Below are 27,444 nucleotides of genomic sequence, written 5' to 3' on the forward strand. Positions count from 1 at the left end.
TATTCAGAACAGGCAGAAATTTTGGACTCCAGAATTTGTATTTATAGCATGTATAATAATAGGAGTCTGCATGTCTTAGGAACACGTGCTGGTAGGGACTTTGGGAAGCTGTTTTTCTAGCCTAAACTGTACTTAAACAATAGTTCCATAATGACCTTTTCTTGCGGTCAAGCCTCTAATTGTTCCTTCACTTACTACAATTTAACCTTGTTTCCTCCATGGAGATAATTGGTCAATCCTCTTTGTATCATTTAGCTTTTAAGGAGCAATAAAGCTCTTTTACTGATAAAAAGTATTCCAAGTCCCATCAGGTAAGCACTGTCTGGATTAGCTTTAATTTTTAAGAAATATCACACACAAATATCTGTGTCCATGAGGACAAGGCCTGTATCCAACAACAAACACTTACTTGAGAAGAGGAGGTACTGGAGATTAAACAATACCACCATGAATAAGGCATGGTCTCTAGCTCAACATTCTAGTCATAAAAACAAATTAATCTTCCCTCAATACTGAAAGATGACTATAAATAAAACAGGAGGTTCAACAGGAATTATATAAAACAATTATGATAAGACTATTTCTACAGAATAACAAGAGAAAGATAAAAAAAAAAAAAACCTCTTGCAGCCAAGAACCCACTTGTTGTTCTGCATAATCAATCTAATATCAGGCTATGTAGTGCTCTTCTTATAGTAAGTGGTATCTATGGCAGGTTAATTAACTGCTATTTTTATACACATACACATAGATTCGGGACTATTCAGTTTTTTCTAGTGGGATTAGGAAGAGTCACTCAGGCTGGGGATCATTATTCTCCCTAAGGTATGCTGTTACTACTAAATGCCTTCATAAAAAATGTTGATCATAAATATATGGGAATAGAGATGTATATTTCCTCACTTTTCACTAATGGGACTTCCAACAAGTCTAAGAGTAAATTCTGATTTAAATAACAAGTCAACTGCAATCTAACTTTATACCCTTTAGTCAAGGAGATACCAAATAATAACAGTCAACTTCTTTTTTTTAATATAATCAACTTCTCTAAGCACATGTTGACTCGTGTGTGTGTGTGTGTGTGTGTGTGTGTGTGTGTGTATCTCAAGTCAGTTTATGCTGTTTTCTCATTATCTTCTACAGACTTGACCCAAGCACTGAAATTTGGAATGTAAATTTCTATATGCTGTTTCCATAGCTGCTCAATTATATGGCATGTTATGTGATGTTAAGGATGCTATGACTTTCCATCTTATATATACACTTTTTCTCTCTTTTACTTGTGTTTTTATTTAGTAATGATGATTTTACAAATGTTTCTTGAACTCATCAAATTAAATGATGGCATAAGTCTTATTAGATACAGTGTAATCTTTTCTATAGTTAAGCATCTTATACTAAGATCAGTTTTATTTATTGATGCTATAATTTAATGTGGGAAGGTAGAATGACCTGCATTATCTAAAGGCACAGAAGATCCATGGAAAGAGGCAATAAGGCCAAACTTATTAGGGAAGGGTAAAACATCAACTAACGTTTCTGGGGGTCATACATCCCTTTGAGAATATGGTGAAAGCACCAAACCATCTCCTCAGAAAAATATGATATGCAAAATATAATAATGACACAGAATTTGTCATAAAAGTTTCAGGAGCCACAGCAGCCCCCAGTTAAGGACCCTTGGCTAAAACCCCTTGACCATATTAGATACCAGATATAATTAGAAATAATATAATGTTAAGTATATAGCTTCCAGAACTTTATCTCACCCATTTTAACTATCTTGCCCTAAGGTTCATGATTAATCGTTTACACAATTTTTAGAGAAGTAACTTTGATTAGGACCCAATAAAGACTGCTTTCCTATAGTCAGACTACAAAAAAAATACTCACCAACTTTTGCAAAGGCCTCTTTGAGTTCATCAAGTTCATCTTTGGAAATCTGAGTGGTAGCCATCTCATCCATTTAAAGATCTAAAGAAAAACCAACAAATTTTCACACTTAAACAAAGTTTGTGATGAATGTATTATAAACATTCTTGCTAAAATTCTCATTTTAAGGATAATTTAAACAGAATTTCAAACTACTGAAATAGTCTGAATAGGGTGCCATATCTGTAGGTACAGCCTTAATAAAGAAAACAAGCAAATGAGAAGTTATCATTTACCAAAAGTTATTCAGAAAAAATATTTCTGAATTTTCCTCTTAAGGACAAAATCTTGAATTACATTCAAGGAGTATAAGGAAGGGCTAAGGTACCCAGCAATGACAAGAAATAGATACATAATAGAAATTCTTGGTTGTTGTATATGCTAAAGATAAAAGTCAAAATTATGTGATCAATGATTCATGTGAAATATCACTTTTCCATTAAGCCACTTTAAAACCACTCACTGGAAAACATAAATAACATACTGATACCTATCAATCACTCCCATTAAAGGAGGGGCAAACAGGAATCAATTAAAACAAATTATATTTGGTTTTGATATAGAAAAACACACAAGTGTGTGTTAATATAATCACTCACGCATGTAACTTATCTGCATGAACACCCTTTCCAATCTGGCCCTATTTGATCTATTTAACTAATAGAGCAAAGGTTGGCAAACTACACATATGGCCCGTGGGCCAGATCTAGATCCCCACTTGTTTTTGTATGGCCCCAAGCTAAATATGGGTATTATAAGAAAAATTTTGCAATCAAATTTGATGAGGGGCCACATTCACTTTGAACCCCAATTAAGTAAAATATACCAGAAAGAAAACAATTCTGTTCTTCTAATCAGAACTGTGTTACAAAAAAATTACACTCAAGTATTATATATTGAACTTTGTCAATACAAATTTGTAGAAATTATATATCCTTGTTATCAACATCATAATATTCTTGATTTTGTCTCTTGACACACAATATTTATGATCTAAACCTTGCTGATCCCTGCAATAGAGGAAGGAGGTCTGTATCACAATGGATAATCTCCAAATACAAGCCTATTAACAATTTTTGGACAAAGAAAAATGAAAATGATTATATGTTATCCTGCCATTTTTTGCCTTTGGTTTTTTTCTCTCTCTTTTTTTTTTAAATAGAATTTAATTTTAGGTCAGTTTTAGGTTCACAGCAAAATTAAACAGAAGGTACAGAGTTCCCATATATAGCCATGTGTTGCTTAATGATGAGGATAAGTTCTGAGAAATGTGTCATTAGGAGATTTTGTGGGTGTATGTACATCATACAGTGTACATCATACACCATACAAACCCAGATGGTATGTATAGCCTACTACACACCTAGGCTGTATGGTCTAGCCTATTGCTCCTAGGCTACAAACCTATACAACATGTTACTGTACTGAATACTGAAGGCAATCGGAACACAATGCTAAGTATTTGTGTATCTAAACATATCTAGAGAAGGTACAGTAAAAATATGGTATTATAATCTTCTGGGACCAGCCTGTCACTGACTGAAACATCATTATGCAGCATATGACTGTGCCTCCTGCCCCCAAACATGCACAGCCTCCCCAACTATCAGCATCCTGCATCTGAGTGGCACATTCGTTACAAATGATGATCCCACATTGACACATTATTATCACCCGGAGTCCTTGGTGTTGTACATTCTATGGCTTTGGACACATGTGTAATGACATATATCCACCACTGTAGTATCATACAGAGATTTCACTACCCTAAATGTGCTGCTTTTTCAAAAGTATTCTATGTGTTAAATTTAACAAACTATACAAAATATAATTTTGAGATCTTATATTTATCTCTTTTGGACATTTTATTAAAAGGCAACAATTTACTCACCAATTCATTTTTTTTGCCACTAAGTGTAATAATACTCCGTACAGAGAAGTGGGGGCTGGGGGCAGTGGAAGGGATTAATTAGAAAGCCAGGCCACATCTGCCTTTTTCATAGCATAGTTGTTGTTATTTTTAGAATGTATCACAGTCCCAGGCACAGGGACTCAGCCTAGGAAGGCACTCAGTGTAATAGCACTTTAATAAAATTCATTCATTCAACAACTATGTGCCAAGTTATTACATGAGATAAATTCATATGTATATTCATTCCCTGAACCCTCAATAATAGCCCTATGAGGTCAATATTCTTGTTCTCTTTTTTTCTTATTAAAAGACTTGGGCTCATTGGGACTATGGAACTGGAATTCAAACTCAGGTTTCTCAAATCCTAGGGAAGTTTTTAAATGATCATAAGATAGTATTAGCTAAATGTTCACTATAATGTAATATACACATATAATGACTGGTATTTTTAAAAATTAAATAAAACCAAACTTTTAAAAAATGTTTAAAAAAACCTCGTCTGTTCATAAACTTTTCTTACCTATGATAGTAAAACACCACCAAAGATGGACAACTTCTCAGTAGACAGGTTAGGCAAAAACACCTTTCAGAGTAGTCTCAGGATCTATGAGTTAAAGAAAGATTTTCAGTTGGATATGAAGTTTGGCATTTGCACATATGGAAGTAACATTCACGGGGATCGGGCAGTTGTGGGGGGGCGGGCGGGATGGGTAAATTCACACCCAGTGGGTGCGTGCTGTCTAGGGCATGGGCACGCTTGTAGCTTTGACTGGGGTGGTGCAAACGCAATCTATGTGACCAAAGCGTTTGTACCCCCAAAATGTTCTGAAATAAAAAAAAATGCACCTCATACCTCTTAGGGTGGCTATTATCAAAAAGTCAAAAGATAACAAGTGTTGGTGAGAATGTGGAAAAAAGGGTACCCTTACACACTGTTGGTTGGAAAGTAAATTACTACAGCCATTTTGGAACAAAGTATGGACATTCATCAAGAAATCAGAAATAGAACTACCATATAATCCAGCAATCCCACTTTTGGGTATATATCCAGAGGAAATAAAATTCCTCGCCCAATGCGTTATCTGCAAAAAAAAAAAAAAGATTAATAATAAGAAATTTTTGGCCAGGTGTGGTGGCTCACGCCTGTAATCTCAGCACTTTGGGAGACCGAGGGAGGAGGATTGCTTGAGGCCAGGAGTTTGAGACCAGCCTGGGCAACATAGCGAAATCCCATCTCTTAAAAAAATAAAAATAAAAACAAAAAAGAAAAATTAGATGCCTGTAGTCCCAGCTACTCAGGAGGCTGAGGCAGGAAGATCACTTCAACCCAGGAGTCTGAGGTTGCAGTGAGCTATGATGATACCACTGCATTCCAGCCTGGGTGAAAATCGAGATCTTGTCTCTTAAAAAAAAAAAAAAAAGAAAGAAATTTTTCATAAGTTAAGCTGCAAACTAAGGACAGTAATTCTAAAAAATGTTCTATATTTCACTCATATGATGTTCAACACTGCTGATGACAAAAATACTATATGGAATTTATGCCAATTCTCTTTACACACATTTTAAGCAATCATGTTTTCAATATAAAATTATTAGCCATCTCCATGAATTATACCAAGGAGAACAAAGGCACAGAATGTTTGGAAGTGAGATTATCTCAGAAAATCTAAAACATGTGGCCTCTCCTCTATCTCTAAAGGTCCTTTCCAGTTTGGGCAGTTTATGAGTCAGCAATAATTTAAAGTATGTGAGTTAAAAACAACACAAAAACCCCCACACAAGTGAGTTTATTCTCATACTACCATATCACTTCTATATAAAAGAAAATCAGAACAGATGGTTCTGGACATAAACCACCCCCACTTCCCCTCTTTGTCCCTGCTGACCAGGTGGGTTCTAACTAAATCGTGTAGAAATCACTTTTCTTCTTCTACATGCCCTCCCCAATGTGTCTCCCCTCCCCACCCTCACACCTCTATCCTCAAGCAATTTTTGCAATATTGTAAGGCATCTGCTATATGCCTGGTTCCTGCCCTCAAGGAATTTACAACATAGGGAGGCAAATATGTGAATAATTACAAAACGAATTAGTAGCTGTGCTAAAAGGTGCAAATATCCATTTGCTAGAAGCAAAAGTTCTCTGGAGACTTTAAGGATTATTAATTCCTTCTCCAGAGGCCAGGAAGGCAATTGTTTTGTTGTTCCTACATAATCAGGAAATGCTTAGATCTCATAGAAATGAATTTTAGGGCCCCAGCTTACTCCAAAAGAAAATCAATCCAATGCATGTACTTTCAAGTCTTCTAATTTCTTATTCCTGTCTAATTGTCTTAAGAAAAGCCTATGGTGACTTCTTTTACACATATAACTCAGATTTTCTATCTACTGGAGACATTAAGAGGCAGACCTCAATAAGAGTAGAAAGAATTGAAACCTGCACGCATCTCCAAACCGGCAAAGCTGGTTCAGGATAACAGACTAGTTTAACATGGGATTCTCTCATTTAAATATGCCCATATTCATGTACTGATAGCTATTTGAAAGGAAATAAAGGTGTGACTCTGAGATACCTGAGATAAGACTAAACAATACAAAGTCAAATTTAAAAGGCCAGCTGGGGGGCGTGGTGGCTCACACCTTTAATCCCAGCACTCCAGGAGGCCAAGGTGGGAAGATTGCTTGAGGCCATAAACTGAAGAGCAGCCTGAGCAAGAGACCCCTTCTCTACAAAAATAGAAAAAATAAATTAGTTGTGATAACGTCACTGCACTCTAGCCTGGGCGACAGAGAGAGCCTCCGTCTCAAAAATAAGAAAAAAAATTAAAAGGCTCACAATATATGCTCTAGTTGATGAGAAAAGTTTTTATTTATTTATTTATTTTTTTTTTTTAAGAGATGGAGTCTCTGTCATCCAGGCTGGAGTGCAGTGATGTGATCACAGCTCACTGCAGTCTCAGCTCCTGGTCTCAGGTGATCCCCCTGCCTCTTGAGCCACTGGGAAAATCAGTTTTTAAATTTGCCATTTGAAATTTAAAATAAAGTTGTTTAATGTAGCCTTTTCCCCACTATGAATAAAAAAATAGCTTTGTTATTAAGACTGCTCATAGGCTTGATGGTATCTTTAAGGAAATGAAGCAATAAAGTATGATCTTAGGAAAAAAACATCACATTAAGTAACTTGGAAATGACTGCAGATTTTAAAAAATTAAAGGCTTACAAATGAAGATAAAAGAAGCTCTATGCTCCTTACGGGCCTTCATTGTACTATGGGGCCTTTTTCTCAAAAAGCCACTAAAACATCTCAGATGGGTTCACAAAGCAAAACAGAAAATTGACATCAATACTGCCCTGTGGACACTCCATTTAATCCCGAGTACCTGCACCGTGCTGTAGGAGCAAGGACGCAATGTGTTCTAAAGGAAAGACTGCTGGATGTGGAATGAGAGGCATCAGTAAGTGCCCTGGTTCTGCTATTTCCTAGCAGTATGGCCATAAGCAAATTTAAGTACTCTCTCTGAGCCTCAGTTTCCTCATTTGAAAATAGTAATAGTAATATGTACTTCCCCCAGGTCCTCACGAACATTAAAGATGGCATATGTGAAGGCACATTGTAAACTATAAAGTATTATACAGCAACTTCAAATCCTTGCTGAAGGAAAATGGAAAATAAATGAATGCCTAAGTAATTGTGGGAGGCTAAATAATAAATATAAGGCATTAGTTCTACTAAAGGCCTTTTACATGGGATACATGAAAAGTTATCTCATCTCCCCTGTAATTACTTACTACACAGTATAATAGGTCTCCCTCATATATAAAAATTACAAGCCTTTACTCAAAGTAATTTGAGAAGGATGGGCCTACAGAAAACCTGTTTTACCCATGACTCAATTTGGTTCCTTCATAAGGCCAGTTTCTAAACACAACTTGAAGAACAGACAGGAGATATTTTAAAAAATCCAAATTTGACTTCAAATATTTCAGGATCACATTTCAAAATGGCTCACAGCTTGTCAATATTGTCACCTTTCTCCAAATTGGTACATTTTCTTCACGAGCAATGAAAAGTAAAAAGTGAAAAGATAAAAAGTAAATATTATTTGCTGAATAAAAGTTTAACCTCAATTTCACAATATGTGGAAAACTGATTTTGAAACATGTCCTTTTTTCCAGTCTGTCTTCCCACAGGAGTGGACTTTACAGGACGAGAGAGGGAGACAATGGATATTCAAAGAAATAGAAATATATTTTCCCTCTATTTAAATTCAGCAATTCAAATCAAAAATAAAACCTTCCAGGGTCTCTACATGTTTCTGAATTCCCTTGTCTGATCTGTCCCAAATTATGTTTCCTCCCTAACGCCAATGCCTGCCTTCTCAGTAGAAGGAAAGCCACAGAAAACAAGCAAGCCTTCTCTCTCTAAACATCTGAGACACAGGAAAACAGATTTTCAAATAAGAGAATAAAACAAAAGCAAACAAAACCTTGTTTGTTTGTTTTTTTTTTCATAAAAGGATATGGTGTACAACTGGGTATGAATTCAGGGCGTCACCCATAGAAGAATCTTATGCCTATGAAGTCATCCCTAATTACAGAGTTTGACTAACAATACGTCAATTATGAAACCACTCCGCAAGCTCCTTTTGCTATACATAAACCCTGAACACAAATCTTTGCTAAGAAAGGTGTACCTACAACTACCTGAAACTATTACTCAAATTCTGAAAGGTATTTGAGGAAGAGGAGGGGTGCCTGTTTTTTCATCTCCTAAGGCACTCACTTTACAAATGCAGCTGACTGAATTATCTACTGTTCATCTGTGTCTTTGGGTACCACGTGGGTCAGGAGGAAGGGCACGCACATGGGTAATCAGCTTTGATTATAAACTTGATATGTTTTCCTTGAAATTGAAAGGCAACGAAAGGATAAAAACAAGGACTATTCACCATAGATTTTATCTCAGCCACTCATATGCTAGCTAAACAGAACTGGAAAGAGCAGCTGATTACTTAAATCAGAGATTGGGCAACACATACTTGAGCTCCTATCACGAAGGAAGCAAGCAACAAAGGGTGGACAAAACATGGAAGAATACACTATTTCACCATGGAAATTAAAAAATGATGCAGTCACCATTATGTGTGAACACCTCGAGAGTGATTTAAAAAAAAACAAACTGTGATTTGTCACCTTCCTCCATCCAAAACAGGCAGTGCTTTGGAACACCCACACTTAACATACCTACCTGTCCCAACAGAAACTGCCGCCCTGCCTCCTCCCTAGTTAGGTAAGTTCACAGCACTAGTCTCCAGGTTAGCTGGGCATGCGACACTCTGTGGGCTAAAGCTCACCTACTCCTGTGATGACTCAAGCTCCACTCCCATGTTTCCTAATGGCTTTAGAAGATTTCAACTTGAATGTCTACTATGTTCACCCAGTCATTCATCAAGCCTTAACTGAAGGCTCAGTATGTGCCAGGCACTGTGTTGGGTGCTGCCGATACACACAATTAGGACCTTCTCTCTGGAAGAGCTTACTGTCTAGGAGGGGAAACAGATGGAAACACAGAGACATAACATCAGTGCTATCATGTCACCAGACATATATACTGAGTGGTGGGTGGCAGGAAAGGTTCCAAGAAAGTGCCTTTTGAACTTTGTCTTACGGCACGAGTAGGAATTTCTCAGATAGACATCACTGGTAAAGGGCATTCTAGGAACAGAGAGAGAAAGACAAGACGATATCTGGAGCTGGAGAAAGACTGCGTGGCTACAGTATTGTGTCTAACGTTAGTGACAGACACAATTGCATCAGCAGGTCAGGGTCCAACTCTGAAGCGGCCAAGGGGGAAGAAAAGAAAGTCAGCGAGGAGGATTCCAAATTAGGAAAAGTCTAAGGGTCTGCAATTGAATTTATTGCCACATTACTTCCCCCCCCTTTTCCAACTCTTTCTCCTGCCAAAGTAGGTCTCATTTTCAACTTCCCTACTTTTCCTCAGTCTCTAGGTGCATAAATTTGGACTGCAGTTATGGCCATAAAGAACAAAGGGAGGGTCAGTTAATCATCAAGCCTTCTGGATTCTTCCTTTGCAACCTCTGGGATTTTTCCATCATATTCATTTATCACTTCAAGTCTGGCCCATTATTATATGAAAGCCTTTTAGCATATCTGTCTGCAGTCTTGCCTACCTCCAATGTAATCTTTACACAGCTAACTTCCTAAAGAGTAGGTCTCAGGATGTATTCCGTACAAAAGAAAATCCCAATCCAACTATTTAGCACAGCATTCAAGGCCCTCCACTTTTCTGAGTTGATACCTAACTATCTTTCCAGTGGCACTTCCCATTACATGTTCTACACCCTTGAACACAGAACTCTAAAGATACCTTAGTCCCCAAACAGGTCATGTATTGTCCCACTTCCACTCCTCTTCCTCTGTAGTTCTTTCCAGTGGGATGTTCTTCACCCATCTATCTATTCTTCAAAAGCTTCGTTCAGAAAATGTCTTTCAGACTGTCCCCACCCTACATAAAAGTTCTGTATGCCCAGTATTCTCACAGAACCATGCTTTCTTCTATTACAGCCAGTCCTGGATTCTCTCAGACAGCTCCAATTTAAAAACTATCTTGTTTCACTGTCAGACCATATGTACCATTTTTTTGATTTGAAAAATGTAGTCACCACAATATTTAGCATTTAATGCTATTATACAAAGCTCTTGGATGGAAGAGACCCATCCTATTCACTCTCATATGTTTAGCCCCTATCACAGTGCCTGCATAGAGTAGGTAATAATAATAAAAATAACATCATAACGTATTGTTGTGAGTTTTTATTATGGCAGCTAAGTTATGGGGGACTTATTGTTTGGCATGGACTGTGCTAAATGCTTTATATATTCAGAATCTGGGACAAAAAAGAAAAAATTCTTTATGTACATTATGTAAGTTACTTCTCAGAAAAATTCTATGAACCAGATACACTGTTATTTCCATTTTACAGGACAGCAAATAGGCTTAGAGAAGTTGAGTAACTTGCTTAAAGTCACACAGCTGGACCTAGAGGCAGACCATGTCTCAAACCCAGGCCTGTCTGCCACCGAAATATTCTCAATCATTATCCTCCATAACAATGGCTTAGTGAAAGACTTTACTTCCCCAACAAGACTGTCTATTTATTAGAGTAGAAATACAGTTTACTCATTCCGGTAGGTATTCCCCATAGCACTTAGTATAATGCATGGGCACAGTAGGTTCACAATAATTATCTTTTGAATCAGAAAGGGCCCACAACTAGTATCCACAACCACTTGATATGTCAGTCCCCTTTTCTGGAAGCTATAACTGCTTATGCCTAAATGGATTGTATAACCTCTGCCGGACATTCCAGATTTTCTAGAGTCATCCTACTCATCACACCTAACTAGTTTTACTTTTCAACAACACTCAGAACAAGCTTTTGATTACAACTATCTTCCTGAACACATCCTGTTAACTCTTACATCGGTACATCGGTACCTTTTGTTTTCTCCTGCCTTCTTCCTCCTTCTCTCTCCCTGTATCTACTTTTCACACGTAGAACGCCCTCCCCTTTCCTTTTCTTCCTTCCCTATCCACATTCTAGTCACCCTTCAACGTTCAGCAGAAGCCTCATCCTCTCCCAAAGCATGTTTCCCAAAACTCCACCTCCCACTAATCTTTCTCTTCAACTCCCACGGAATTTAAAATCTTGCCGCAAAAGTTAGCAATTAAATTATAGCCTTCCCCTTATAGTTATATAAATGGATATGAGGACCATCTGGCTGGGACATCCATCGTCTTACTTGATTCAGTTCATCTGCCCCCTGCACATTGGTCCTTAAACTTGGTCAAAAAGAATAATCTTCCTGGATAAAAGAGAACCATTCTTTCACCAACAGCACACAAAGACTTGTCTAATTCTCTGCTCTGCAAGTCTTATTTCAAAATTGTTTCTGGATAACAGAGTCTTAACTTCATCTTTCTCTTGCATACTACCATAACACCTTGCTTAATGCTGGAAACATGGGCATGGCTTAAAAAAATATTCCAACTTACTGCAGTGTTTCCAGGGTGGTGGTAATTCCCAGCAAGCCCAATTTCCAGTAATCACAGAAAGGAGAATTTGAAAGCTGAAAAGTCTGTAGGATCCCCTAACTTCATTCCCTAAATTGTATTAGAGAAGAAACAAGTGCCTGGGGTAGTTAAGTGACTTTGCCCAGGACAGAGAGCTGTGCAACAAATGTAAAATTAAAAGAATGTGTGTGAGGAATTACTCTTACCAGAAAAACAAAAACAAAGAGGCTACACACTGGTTTGCAGAGACAAGGCCCATGCCTGGTATAGCCCATGGAAGATCATTTAAAAGCAACTAACAAGTGTGACAAATTTCTCAATAACACATGACACTGAGAAATAAGATCAGATGCCAGGAAATGGAGATGGTGACCCCTCTAGCTAATATTAACTTGTTTTCATTACTTAAAGGATAAGTGATTCACTTAGACCTTGAACTGAAATAACCAAAACTATAATTGGTTATTTAGAACACAGACAACAGGTTCAGTAACGACTAGACTACACAGACTTTTAAAAGTTCTTTCTTCAAAACGCTGGTATTGAATTGGCACTGACCATAAAACAGGCCATACTCTCTCAATACAAGCACACAAATGCTCACCTTCTCTTGTGGCACATTCATTCCTATATATGACAAGCTTCTGCTTCATTGTATTTAATATTGCTTAATTTCAGCCTCTTGAAGGCTAAGTATTATGAACAACCACTTCCACTGTATCAGAGCTAGTAACTGACTTAGTCTTAATATAAACATAACCAAACACTCAAGTATCTATGTGATTTACTTTTCATTTTAGTATTTTTTTTTTCCTTTCGAGATTTTTCTCAAGGAGCACAGTGGCTTGGAGTTTTGTTTGCTTTGTTTTAGAAAACTTTCATGGAATCTTAGCAAAGGAGTAATTGTAAAAGCTTAAGAGGCTATAGGCCTCATTTAATGATTTGTTGCTCCAAAAGTCAAAACAAGGGAGTCAAACCCTAAATGCCCTTACATGTATCACAGATTCCTAGTCTTGAAAGTTGAGGAAAGGTTAAAGCAGAAGGAAGAAGTGGTGAAGGGTTTTATTGTTCATTAATTCTAGAACGTTGGCATTATTAAAAAAATTGCCTCTTATAGTCAATGAGGAGAGCAAATTTCTATGAAAGCAATATTCAACACATACCGCAGACTTGCTTTGCAAGGTTATTTTTCAGGCCTAGATATTTTGGTAATTCTATTTAACAATTCAGCTGCAAATTGTAAAACTAAACAGAGGACATCTTTGGATATCCCAAATCAAATGGACAGTATTTTCTCATGAGGCATTGTCACATAGGCTGATTAGGTTGCACAGTATCAGAAACTAGAGAATAAAGCAACTGGCTTATGGAACATAAATCTGGATATATTTTGCAACTATGCTTGTACGATTCATTGAAATTAAAATAACATGAACAGAAAAACATACCACGTCAGGTAAGACAGTACTAAGATTTCACGGACATTTGTGAAGTAACCTGAAAAACCTTACTATTTCCATGACCAAATATGCTATGAATTCCAAATCAATTGAGAAATGAACTGTGGAAGGCTCTGTGACTGAAGGCCAACTCTACCCTTTATCCAACCCCAAGTAGCTGCCTACCTATAATTGCAATTTTGCCTTAGGTGTATCCAAAATACCTTCAAGGAGACTTGAGCATCAGTCTACTGTTTAATGTGAAGAAGAGATCGCTCTGTCCTGCATGTATGCATGCTCCACCAACCCCTGCAGGTGCTGGAGAGACTTACAAAGGTTTATTGAAGGGCAGGCGAGCAGAGCTGGGAGCAGAGAAGTTATTTGCAAAGTCATGCACGGAGTTAAACTAAGTTATCTTAGCCCTCTTCTTACTTCTCTAATCTCTAATACCTACAACCAATTAAACCATAACAAATTTCCTGTTTGGATTGTTTTAAAGGAGCTGCGTGGTAGGATGATAGTAGCTAACCCGTTCCTCCCCTTCCCCACATTCCTGTAGCCTCTTTCAGCATAATGACTATCTACTTCCTTCTCGCTCCTCCATGAGTCTGTGAGCTCCTTGAAAGTGGAATTGGTATCTTATTTGACTTTGTATCTTAGCTCACAAGAAGTACCCGCTGAATGTTTAATAAGTAAGTGAGTAGGGAAAGTGCACAGACCCACACATCATATAGGCTATATAGTCATCTCATGTGGTTTCAAAAACACATACTCTATTAAGAGAAAGCTGTGAACAAAACAGTCAAGATGTGATAATGTTCCCACATTCTTCACATGCAATTGGCCTGTTATCATGCTTTAACTATCTACTCTTGTTCAATACTTCAAGATACTACAAAACACTTCAAGATGTTTGCAACCTGTCCTTTGAATTTAGTGAAAGTCAAATAGAAACAAGCCTTTTCAGAAACAGTTTTTACTTGCAACAATTCTGGCATTCAAGCAGCACATTTCACCTTTACAATAATATACATCACACACAGATCATGTTTCGACAGGCCTGCAATTTATAGATAAAAGTTAACATTAAGAAATAAATATAAATTGCCCCAAACTAAAGCTACTTATATTTTGTATTATGATTATTTTCAATATATCCAAAAGTAAGCAAAAATAGTACAACAAACACCCATAAACTCATCACAGATTCTCCATTTATCAGGATTTTCCCACAATTGCTTGCTTTATTCTCTCTTCCTGTCCTCTCTCCCCCTCATCTGTCTCTCTTCCCTGAATTATACTAAAGCAAACCCCAGATAGCCCATGATTTCACACCTACATAGCTATTAAGAAATGAGTTCATTTTTCTGGAAATACCTCTATTCTGTGCTAGAACCAAGCATAAACTAGATTCTAATTGATTTTTTTTCAGCACCAGTATCTGTGAGTCACTTAAACTCCAATGGGTGCCCAATCCTGTGTCATTTCCTGGAGGAATAGCAAATACCTCCATTTTAAGTAAAAGTTTCCTTTCCTCTTTTTGTACTTAATAAACAAAGATAAGATCTGAAAGCAGTGGCTATTTAAAAAATAAGTCAATAAATAACTTCTCTAATAATAGAAACATTCAATTCAATTTAGTCAGATTGAACACGTTCTTTAAATGTTTGCCATACGAGAATTTTGTAGTTATTGGCCGGGCGCGGTGGCTTGCGCCTGTAATCCTAGCACTCTGGGAGGCTGAGACGGGCAGATCGTTTGAGCTCAGGTGTTTGAGACCAGCCTCATCAAGAGCGAGACCCCGTCTTAACTAAAAAAATAGAAAGAAATTAGCTGGATATCTATCTTTTTTATTAAAAAAAATTAAAAAAGAATTTTGTAGTTATTTAATGCAAAGTCTTAATTATGGTCTAAAAGCCCCTTTTCCTGTGATGAAGAATACTATATTAAACCCAAAGACACAACAAAAAGGCACCTCTCCCCCTATCTTTACAAAGCTAAGGCGCACAAGCTCACTCCTTGAATTCAAATAACTCACTTTCCTTTTAAAAGGTCTAATCCCCCTTCCATATTTCTTAAATAAACTTTTACATGCTCCAAAAAAATCTGAAAATTTATGGAAAAATAAATCTGCTGCTAATGAAATTAATTAACCTTCACACCTGAGAGATATTTCCAGTTTCCTTCCCTATGCAAATTAACATATATTTGAGTGAAGCCAAGGGCAACCTTTAGGGGGGTGTGTGTATGTGTGTGAGAGGCTAGGCAAGATCAGGCTAGTTAGCATGCTTCAACTCAAAACTAAAACACCCTAAAATGTTATGACCTACAACTCAGAAATCACTAGATACCCAATTTCAGCTTAGACTTTGAGCTAAGCAGAAAGTTTATCTGCAAGTCACTGACAGTGCCTCTTGCGCGGTGTTATATGACTTGATTATATGCTCTCAAATATAGTACTTTTTAATTGAAAAAACTAGATTCTTTTGTTTTGTACTCCACTTTTTACTTCATACAGGTGTAGTAAGTACAACCAATCTGAGAGGTGACTCTTAACTCAGAGTTAAGATATACTACATAGTTAGCTATGCTTCCCTTTGCCAGAAATATGGAGAAATAAAACTTAAATGATCACCATGTGATAGAAAACCCTGGTGAATCTGAGCACGGGATATCACTATCACTGCCATGTTACAATAACACCATCACAATTTCATCACGGATGATTTTCATGTATTCTGTAAACTGTATAAACACTAAGACAACTGTTTGACATAAGTCACTTTGCAAGAGTAAAATACCAATCTAATCATGACATGCTCTGTCTTGACAGCTACCTCAACCTGTATTTCACAGAATTTTGAAAAGCCATTTAACGGAGATCAAAAGCATTTGAAATCCTGCCCCCCCCAAAAGATACACATGATAATTTCTACCATTTAAACTTTGAGGCATCTAACTTAATAAATGTCTATATAATTAGGATTTCAAAACCCATTTTTAAAAAGTACAAAGTCCTTAAAACATTCCCCAAATAAAGAAAACAGAACATACATAGAACATGTTGGATTCTAAACTTCAAAAATTTCAAGAAAGTGACTCTGAATGTTTAACTACCCAAATAATAGGAATTTCAAGCCTTTTAAAGTAAATCAATGCTTAAATATTTAATACTTAAATTTAAATTTAGTAATCTAAAAGTTAGAGCCTATCATGATAATATTAAAATAGTTACCCGTCTGCAAGGAGAGCAAACCTGTTTCTTTCCTTTCTCGCGGCACTAATAGAAAGAACCTTCTCCCACACCCAGAACGGCAATCTGGAAACCCAACATTCTTCTTACAATTGCAACTTTAGAGAGCAAGTCACAACACTTCCTGCTAGAAAAAGAGAACACCCTGACAAAAGAATGATACAACACTTACGAATCCCCTTCCTGTCAGGCCTGGCAGTATTTTGCCAAGGATTTAATAAATTCTAACTTAAACACAACATTTGGAGAAAAGTTTATTTTCTCATCTCATCTCCACTAAAACCATACAAGGACTCAAGGGAATTTTAAAGTTGGTTCAGGTCAAATAGCTACAACCCATATACCTATTTAGAGTTTGAACGGTAGCCAAGTAACCTGCTTATTTTAGGACACATGGAACAGCTTCTCCCCAGTGCCCCAGTCGCTCATCCATAGTCAAGTACATTACTTAGGCAGGCAAATTAACTGTCTCAGGCCACGTATAGTCTCTATTATTCATTTCAATCCACATACAACATTTACACTCCATATGCTAGGTATTGTAGCATTTATTTCAAGCATATACATTTTGTTTTCTATTGAAAACGTAAGCTCTTATGTGTGGCACCGGCATAGCACATAGGAACTAAGCCAAGACTTGCTGAACTGAATGAATAGTTTGCTACTAAGAGGCAACGCCGCATAGTAAAGCGCTCTGGAGCCGAATTGGGTTCAAACCCTGGCTCCACAATTTACTAACTGTGCCTATACTTGGACAAGTTGCTTAAACTCTTCTGCCTTTTCAATTCTTCTGCCTGTATTTTCTCATCCTGGATGAAAAGAATAGTAATTCCTTCCTATAACAGTAACTACTTTATACATTGTTGTGAGGCTTAGATGATTTAATATGCCTCATAAATTTAGATCATAGCCTGGCACATGGTAAGCACTAGGTATGTGATAACTGCTCTTCTTATTATTGAAATTTGCTTTTTAACTGGTCTAGCAATCTAATCAGTGAATTGCTAAACAAAGCAACTGGTTAAAATCAACAGGGTACTGGGCTAGGCTGAGGAGACCATTTCTAGACTGATACAGGGCAAGTTAATAAATTGAGAAATTGAGAAGAAATGGAGCACAAAGGAAGCATCAGGGGCTTAGGAGTCTGACAGACTTCAGCTGAAGTCTGTGTGACCTTGAGCAAGTTAACTTAGGTTCTTCGAGCCCCAGACTCATGTCTTTAACAATGGAGCTAATCCACATGTTTCGTGAGGTTGCTACGATGATGTCGGGGTCCAGCAAGGTGCTCGGTAAGTGGCAGATATTATAATCTGTCTGGGATAAAACATGCCTAATTGTGGGGAGTTAGCTACACTCCCCGCAAAAGTTGGGGTCCCTCAGACAGGGGTCGTCATCGCAAAGGATGAAAAAATATTAGGAAACAGAAATAAAAATAATACACAGAGCCAAAGATATAGATTATAAAGTAAAGATTTATAAAGTTAGACAAAGCACAGTGCCCAGAAGGTTATATCCCTTCCCGCGGAAATGCAACCCAGACTGAAGTTTTACACAGATACTTATAGCACAGGTACAGATTTTCGGTTGCCAAGGGTAATGGGATTTACATAATAATGGGTAGTTTGGTTTAGGGTCAAAGTCTTCTAAAAGGCTACTACAGATCCTTCAACTAACTCTATCTAGGTGAACAATGAGTTATAAAATCTTTAGGGCAAACTTCAAACTTTTATGATAAGGCTATTACTTTAGCAAAAACAGACACATAGTGGCTCTGGTAATTGTATATTAAAACAAATTTCGGAAGTCAAGAGAAGTCAACCACGAGCTGTCTCTTATGCTATTTTCTTTAACTACAGGGTTCTGTCTGGGCCCGCCTTGGGCCGCATATCTTATGATCAGCTCTCATCTCCAGTGGCCTGTCTCCGCTCAGGCATCTCTTAGCTCTAGGCAAGACCTACTTTCTCTTTCAAAACAGGTGAGGGCCACAGGCCCAAATCTCAGAGTCGCCTTGAAAGCAGCTGCTACTGACCATTGAGACGCCCTCCTGAGGGAAGGCAACTTTTGATACGTGAACTAACACGTTTACATTTTCCTTTAGGGCAAAGCCTTGCAAGACTTCTGAAATCATATCTGTCTCTAAAAATATATGGGGCATTTCTATAAATCAATATTTCTTAGGCTCAACACCTAATCCCATCTGCTGCTCTATCTACCTCATGAGAATGAAAGAGAGAAAACACTTTAGTCCTTCAGGAAGGACATAAAACAAAGTGAAGCATTTTATGATAACATGCTGGATTCTCGGCATAAGGAGGTGACTCACAGCGCATTCACTTGTGACAAGGAAGCCTCACTGAACAGTCCCCATCATGAGGCAGGCAGTGTTCTCCTGTCCTCATCACTGACCACCATTAGCAGATGCTGGATTACATTTTGTCTCGGAAGTGTTTCTTTTACTGATCACAAAATCAGTGAAATATCAAAAGGCAACACAGTCCAGAGGAGAAGGAATGTAACAGCAGAAGCTGGAGGATGTGTTTTTCCACGTGTCTTTGCTGCTGACTCATTATGTGAATTGAAGCCTCTTCAACTTTCCTCAGTCTCAATTTCTCCATTTATAAAACAAGCACAGCACCATGGGCCTGCAGCTTGTCAGGGAATATAGAACATAGGAAATAACATCTAAGTACTTTGAGCTAAATAACTGGAAGAAAGAATATATACGTATGTGTTATCATGTGTTTTTCAGACAGAGAAAATTAGGGCATAGGCAATTGTGGGGGATAAGAAGACAGTATCAGTGTTAGACCAGAAATGTTAGGTTTTTCTCAGCCTTATCTTTCTTCAGCCACACCTGTCCCCTCAAACCACTTAGATGGGTCTGTCCCAAGTGCTACGTAACTACCCTTTTCAGATCTGTAGTATTATCATTGAGGAAATTAATGTTTTAAATATATAATGCTCGACTTTAGAAGATGGCGTTCTCTTTTTAAGAAACAAGTTTTACAGGTAGTTATAACAGTTGCTACCTAAAAACTATTTCCTTGACATTCCCTTTCTGGGTCATCTGGCATGTATGCACTTTCCAGCTTTCCAAACTCAAAGACTAATCTTTGATCAGAGTGAAATCTGTCAATACCAAGATGCTAACTTTTTAAATCTCTTCACTGTAACATAATAGAGTTTATTTCAACTGCAAAATATGTAGTCTAAGTTCTAGGAATAGATAGGACCTTCACAAATGCACACCTTCTACTTAGTAAATGCTAGGTAGGACATTTCCTGAAAGATAGTTCTACCAAATCAGTAGTTGAACCAGTTTTAGTCTATGGCCTATTTTATAAACTTCTATCTCACTCATGTGAGGGGTGTGTGGAGGGTGGGGGGGGAGTGTGTTTGTGTATGTGCATATGTGTGCCTCTGTGTGTGAACAAGATCTGTTTTTACTATGGGTAATGAACATTGGTTTGGGAATAGAAGACAGTGGCGAGGGTTGTGTAATCAATTCTACAATTTTATAAGCAGGCCACAGAACGAAAACAAATTTTACACTGCATTCCAAATTCATCATGATGAATGCTAAGGAAAGCCGATGGAAACCAAGCTCTCACTCTTTCTCTCTCTCTAGATGTTACAAACAAAACCATAAAGTTAAGAGTTCACACACACGCACCTGTGGACACACCCCCACCTGTGGACACACACCCCCAAGGCAGAAAGGAAAGAGGCACACCCAAAAAAGTTGCAGGAGAGTTTCATATATGTATTAAGTGGAATATGCAGGCAAAACACAAGAGCTAGATATAGTATTTTTAAAAGTCTCTTCCAACTTTCATCCAAACGTCATCCTCTCTACCACACCCAGTGTACTAGGTATCCTTTTTCCGTGTGTGACATGTGCATTGGAGGCCTCTCCCACTGTGCTCAATGACACACCTCAATAACACTCATCTATTTTCCTTTCATGAAACAGGATTTTACCCATCTTCGTGATTTATAAAAAGAAAGCAAACAAATAAATAACAACCACGGTGAGTGAAGCATCAAAGCAAAGGAATTGAACATATAAAATAGGTACCAAGTTAACATGCAGGAAACTGCTACTGTAATTTTGGACTGTACAGTAAAGTTTAGGAAATTCATACTAGGAGCTGCATTAGGCATGCAAACTTCCTGTTGTATGGATGTGTCAATTTTAACAAGTAGATCTGGTTTGTGTAATCAGTATTTCATATTTGAGAAGTCACAAAAATACCTTAATTTCAATATTCCAAGAGATGTCTCCTCAATAGTGGTATTTACCAGCTCTTTGTGTAACAAAATCATCATTTTAAAATACAATATGATGTCTTATATTGTACATTAAATTATGTATTTTGTCCTAATGCACTAAAAACAATAAGGCTGAAATAAATTGAAGGCAATTTTAAGTAGGAGTCCTCCCAGAATTGTCCACTAAACTACACATGGGGCAAGGAACTGATTTAAAAGACATCTGCGTTCTGCTCATAGCTAATAACACATACAAAGGAATAACTCATATGCTCTACCCCTTTCTATCCTGAGGGTCTCTCTCTCATTCAAAAAAGAAGAGGAATGGAGGAGGAATGGAGGGGGAGGGGTAAGGGAGGAAAATAACAACAAAAAGCCCAACTCAGAAGTTCCTAAATTTTTTGGCCTCAGGACCTGAGGACTCCAAAGAGCTTTTCAATAGGTGGATTAGAGCTATCAGTATATTTATCATATCAGAAATTACAACTGGAAAATTTTAAAGACATTTATCTATTTAAAAATAAGACCATTACACGTTAACATAATATTTTTATGAAAAATAACTATATTTTCAAAAAAAATTTAATAAGAGTGGAATTGTTTACATTGTTGCAAATCACTTTAATGTTTAACTTAATATGAGACAGCTGGATTTTCATATCTGCTTCTGCATCCAATCTGTTTTAATGTGTGTTTTGGTTCCAGTGTGTTAAGCAAACCTGGCCTCCCACAGATATATTATTGCAAAAGGAAGAAGTATTTTAAAAGGCTTTCCAGATAATTATGGATAGTCTTCTTTAATACTACACCAAAACTCAAGAAATGGTTGTTTCTTAAAGGCTGGTTGCAATGTGGAATTTGATACAGTATCAGTGATTTTTTCATTTTCTGTTACACTAAAATCCATTGGTCTATCTTGAACTTAGAAAGGGCCTTTTACTCGTGCCTAATTTTGTAACATCATGCATTGGTCATTTGGAAAAATACAGTTTCACTGAGTTATGCAGGTCTTCCGACACTTCATTATACAGTATCTAAAAACAAATCACTTTCATTAATTACACCACTGATTTCATTAGAAAAGTCTAAGTATCGAGTATTGAGAAGGTATCATTGGCCAAGGCAAATTTTCAAAGTTCCGATTTTGCTTTGCTGATGCTATCATTGGCAATTACTCACAGTTGTTTCCCTTGCAGTGACAGGCACACTTGGTTCATTTTTGATAAAATAGATGCCAAGTACTCGGGTCTGAATAATCAGGTTAATTCAACCTTTCAAGTAAAAATGATTTTCTATTTCTGAGAAGGCAGCTAGTTTAGCCTACAACTCAAACAACTACACAAGTATTTTTCCTCAAGACAGCCATTGTATATCCATATGCAGCAGAAACGCTTCAAAAGTACATCCCATCTCATCACACAGAATATTAAAAAGGTGCACACCCAAGAGTTGAGATTTAATAAAATTAATTTTTCCTGCTTCATCAAGGACATTCGTGAATGAAATGCACATTGTTGGTTTTTTTCTAAAGGTGACAATACGGTGTGGAAGAATACAATCACTATTAATATAATGTAGTGCCACTGCCTTGATTCTTGGTAAGACATCAGCAGTTTTTTACCCACTATTGCTTTTGCACCATCAGTGCAAATGTCAACACAGTGAAAAAGCAAATAACACCTTAGTGTTATTGTGAAAGTAATTTTGACCCCAAGAGCCCATGTGCCACACTTTTTGGAGAACCGGTGCATTATTCAGTAATATTTTTGAAGGAGCCATCCAATTTTAGAGATAAAAAACCCCATAAGTTACAAAGGTTTTAACAAGAATTTCCAAATTGAGAATAAAATTATCATGAAATTGCATATCTCGGTTTTAACCTGAGTTCTGTGCTGCTGAACTGTGAAAAGAAAAACCATTTCATTAATATTAATTCTGAGGGGACCAATGTACAGCTTATCTGCTACAAAGCACATTTTGCTAAATCAGGCTCATGTCCAAAAGACATGACTTTATCATGACAGTGTAGTTTTGAAACTTTTAATACATTTTAAGAAAAGATTAAGAAAGGAAAAGTATTTGTTACAAAATGGCCTAACATCCAGCTCATATGTACCAAATAGGATTTTTCTTCTGATGAGCAGGAAGAATTTCCTTCTCCAGCATAAAGAAGCACAGAAAGGGTTTGAAAGTAAAACTTTGTATGAAATGCAAAAGTTATTACTATCTTAAAATATTAAAAACTAAGTATACTATAGTATTATGGGTAAAATGTTATGTGAATTGTTTTAAAGCAAATCTCAAACAAAAAAGAAGGGGAGGGGAAAGATGAAATGAGAACATCAAAGATCGGTAACTATTAAAGCTGGGTGGTCCATTATGCCATTTTACACTGTGTGGGTTTGAACATTCCCATAAAAATAGGTTTTTAAAAATTCTGCCTGCTTATATGAAAGTATTTGGTATTTTGGAAAGCAAAAGTAAAAGTCCTGGCTCATATTCATTCAATAGACAAACACTGATTGAGTATCCACTCTGTAAAAGGCACTGTACCAGACAGCTATCAGGAAATACAAGGATTTATGAAACATGCTTTTCATATCCTGAAGGGGGCTCAGAGTAGCTGTGTCCATATATGTAATTAATTCCCTAAAATGGGTATAATGCCTCCACTATGACCTGTCTAAAAGGTATTTACTTACATTATTACAAAGTACAGTTTGAGCCAGTTGAATTGCAAATCACTATAAGGCAATTTTAAGAAAAAAAGGAAAATGGTATAAGAAAGAAAACACAAAAAGGAAACTTAAAAAACAAGAAATGAGACTCTCCCTGGTTTTCCTCTATAAAAGGAAACGAACAAGAGATGTGAGCAAATATGGGCATGACCACATCATTTTTCCACCACAACCCATCATCTTATTTCACTTCAGGACAGGAACCATCATGTCATCTCCTTTGAGTCAGCTCTTGTACTACTCACATAGGCAAAAATAACTGAGCAATACATTCATTTTCCACGGTGAACATTAAATACATTTAAGCGTCCTATAATTTTTCAAATGACAGAAGGCACTTTCACAAATGCCATGACTTTACATTAATTTCCAGGGCTAATATGTCCTTTCCTCACCACCCAATACAAATTAAGCCCATCCTCAAGAAGAAATCCACAAGTTAAACTGGTAACAGTCCTCAGTTACTTAAGCAGTTTAAGTATAACGCTGATAAACAAAAAATAAAAATGAGCATCAAGAAAGAAAATATTTACTTTAGTTATCAGCTTCTAGCTTCTTGCCTATACTCCAAATAAACTGTCAATTTTTCCCTACTCAAACTTCAGATAATAAGTGCAAACATTCTCAAAACTCATTCAGCGACAGTCTTTAAAAGCTGAAAGATAGCATTAAATAATTTTAAATAGCTCTACTCTTTTAATATTTATTAAGCAGTAGGAGGGCAGAGATTTTTTTGTCCATTTTGTTCGGCAATCTGTTTTTAGTGTCTAGAACAGTGCCTGGCATACAGTACGCACTCAACAAATATTTATTAAATGAATGTATGTTGTGGGAGGGGTGTGGGTGATGAGAAATAACTTGATGGGTATAACATACATTATTTGGGTGAGGGATACACTAAAAGCCCAGACTTCACCTCTAAGCAATACATCCATGTAACAAAAGGGACACTTGTAACTCTTAAATTTATACTAAAGAAAGAAGGAAAGAAAGAATAAAGAAATTTATGCCATAATAAATTTTTAAAAAATGAATGTATGCTGATGATGCTGCATCCTAAAGGAATCAAACTCATTGTCATTTGCTATAGTGGTTTATTACATAATCAAGAGTAAACTTTAAGCATTTGTCTTTTGAATGCAAAGTAAATAAAGATAAAAGGCATCTACTCTTGTCCCATTGGCTAACTCTATAGAATAAGATAATTGCTGAGAGCTAATCTGGCCAAAGAGATGGTGGGTTACATCTTCTAATGGCACCAAATCTGTGATCATATTTGACAGTTGAAATTACTTTCTAAATTCTGCACCTTTAGAAAATAAAGGCATTTCAGAGAAAAGAAGTGAAGTGGAAAGTATAAAAAAACCCTCAATGTATCGAGTTTTTCCTCAAACTTGCCACACACAGAAAAATAAAGAAAAAAATCTCACTTAGCTGTCAAGACACCACTGCTTTAGCTTTCCAAACTTTAAAACAACTATTTTTTGACCTCATAAGGAGTAACAAAACCTTCAAAAGAAAGAGCCGCTTTAGCATTTCCTGCCAGCCTGCCCTAGGTCCAAGATTAACCTTGTCAGTTCTTAGGAAGACACATAAAACCTCCTTTAAATGACTAATTCAGATGAAGTGGTAACATGAATCCATAGCTTATAAGAAGCCGGTTTCTACTTGTTACCAGATGTTGCCATCACTTCAAAGTGTTAAATGCATCCATGAAGAGTTTCAGATATATTTGTATGTGAAGTATTTTCTGACTTCCGCTATTATTGTGGAGACACGATCACAGAGAAAATTGTTGCCTCTCTGTCTAATAAAAACTTCCTTAAGATTGCCAGTGTCCGCTTTGAGAACCATCAAGTACTCTATAGGAGTCCTAATTTGCCCGTGTAATTCTTGCAAGCACGTATATATACTTTCAAAACACAACACAAATTAATTCCATTTCACTGGGAGTTTGCCATGAACAGCCTGCTTTGTATTTTTTGAATTTTCTGGGGGACCTTTCACGAAAAGGCCCAAATAAAAAATCCCAATTTGTGTGTATGTATACTTTTGGAATTACTTTTTTAGACAAGTAAAAAGTCCCCAGCTTTACATAAAGTTTAGGGTTCCTTTACCAGGTATAATTCAACAATTCCACTATGCTTTCTGTTTCTAACCACTTTTCTCTGGTTAATTTTTTTGGTTATGTTGCCATAAAGGTTTTATTAGCTTAATTTAATTTTTTTTTAAATCTCCAGAGAGAGTTTAATTCAGCAACAATGGTTGCTATTTTCTACACATAATGGTCATTGTTAGGTTTGGCCCCAAACAGTCCTGAACACAATGTAGATTTATCCTTAAGATTGGCTGCAAAAATAGCATGGTCTCATAAATGGGTTATACGCCCTTACCATTCAAATGTATGGGAGATGGCCTACAAAATTTATTTATTCCTGCTGAGATGCCTTAATTGTATTTCTCTGAGGATGGAGTTGAATTCATAAACATAACACTATGCTGTCTCAGATTACTAGAGACTGGATTGTAACTGACCAGTCTTGCTTGTTTGGTGTTTTACTTGGCAATCTGTTACCTGAGCACAACTAAAAAGTCTCATTATGACGAATTCTACCACAAGTCAAAGGGCTTTTGTGGTCTCTACTTGCTAAAAATCATATTGCTAGCAAAAAGTGACCCACATAGGAGTAGCCAACCTCTTCCCTCTCCCAGCTTATTACCTCAAAAATTGGCTAAAGCCATGAACAGAGTTCTTTCGATGAGGTAGCTTGTTCTGGGTTCACCAGCTCTGAGAATTCACTGCTTTAGAGAATGAGCTTTTAAAAGTCTCTCATTAGACCAAATAAATGCAAAAATACAGATAAATTATATGTGAAGAAAGAAATTTGGATATCTGTTTATGATGAGGCTCATTATATTGCACTCTTCTTTCAATTACACTTTTTTCAATTACAGTTTTGCTGCAGCTGTGACTATTATCTAAACAGATTTAGGAGTAAGTGGGAAGAAACAAATCGCTGATGGGAGCGGTGATAAACTTCACTGTAATGATAATACTATGAGCTGTATACTATAAGTTAGGCAAGTTTTCATTTAGAGAACTCTGCTAACTGTATTTAGGGTAGTACATTTTGGACCGTGATTTTCAAATTCCTGCTAAGTCTACCCACTTAATCCCATATTCATAATAGTATAGGCCCCCAGTGACATATTTTATTAAAGCAATAAAAGCCAATTTAGAATATAAACAGGATGGGGAAAGAACCAAAAGGTTTTGTTTTGTGCCTCCCACCCTGAATCAGTTAGCAGACAGAAGAGTGGAAAAGCTTTATCTCAAGAAAGTGAGACAGAAATGAAAGCATGAGCTCATTTAATTTTCCCTCACCCAAAAGCAACAAGGTGACATTTCCCCTTCAGTTCTTCTTCAGCCCTAATCGGTTTGACAGCTTCCTGCCTTTTTTTTTTTTTTAAAAAAACACCTAACAGTAAATTTCTGCGTGTTCTTTTAAATCAAGAGGTTTATCAGATGCTTTTTGTATATTTTATGATTTTATTTTGCAAAGCTGGGCGCGGTGGCTTATGCTTGTAATCCCAGCATTTTGGGAGGCCGAGGCAGGAAGATTGCTTGAGGCCAGGAGTTTGAGAACAGCCTGATCAGGAGCGAGACCCTGTCTCTATCAAAAATAGAAAAATCAGCCCAGCATGGTGGTGCCCGCCTGTAGTCCCAGCTCCTCTGGAGGCTGAGGCAGTAGGATAGCTTGAGCCCAGGAGTTTGAGGTTGCAGTGAGTTATGATGACACCACTGC

At 37.0% G+C, this 27,444-nt stretch overlaps 1 protein-coding gene across 8 annotated transcripts in view; it reads right to left on the minus strand.

The window, feature by feature from the left end:
- Positions 1-27,444, minus strand: part of PLS3 (plastin 3) — a 75,045-nt gene that overhangs the window by 34,582 nt on the left and 13,019 nt on the right. For 3 of the 8 annotated variants that reach the window (XM_069463999.1, XM_069463996.1, XM_069464002.1), the window contains exons 2-3: positions 4,365-4,448; positions 1,894-1,974 (exon numbers count right to left, since the gene is read on the minus strand). In XM_069463999.1, coding sequence (XP_069320100.1) covers positions 1,894-1,966 — 73 coding nt within the window. In that variant the 5' untranslated portion in view covers positions 1,967-1,974; positions 4,365-4,448. Of the gene's footprint in view, positions 1-1,893; positions 1,975-4,364; positions 4,449-4,856; positions 4,927-16,610; positions 16,699-27,444 lie in introns of those variants that run through there. The other 5 variants (XM_069464000.1, XM_069464001.1, XM_069463998.1 and 2 more) reach the window with 3 other exon arrangements.

Source organism: Eulemur rufifrons, chromosome 30 (genome assembly GCF_041146395.1).
Source record: "Eulemur rufifrons isolate Redbay chromosome 30, OSU_ERuf_1, whole genome shotgun sequence".
Classification (NCBI taxonomy): domain Eukaryota; kingdom Metazoa; phylum Chordata; class Mammalia; order Primates; family Lemuridae; genus Eulemur; species Eulemur rufifrons.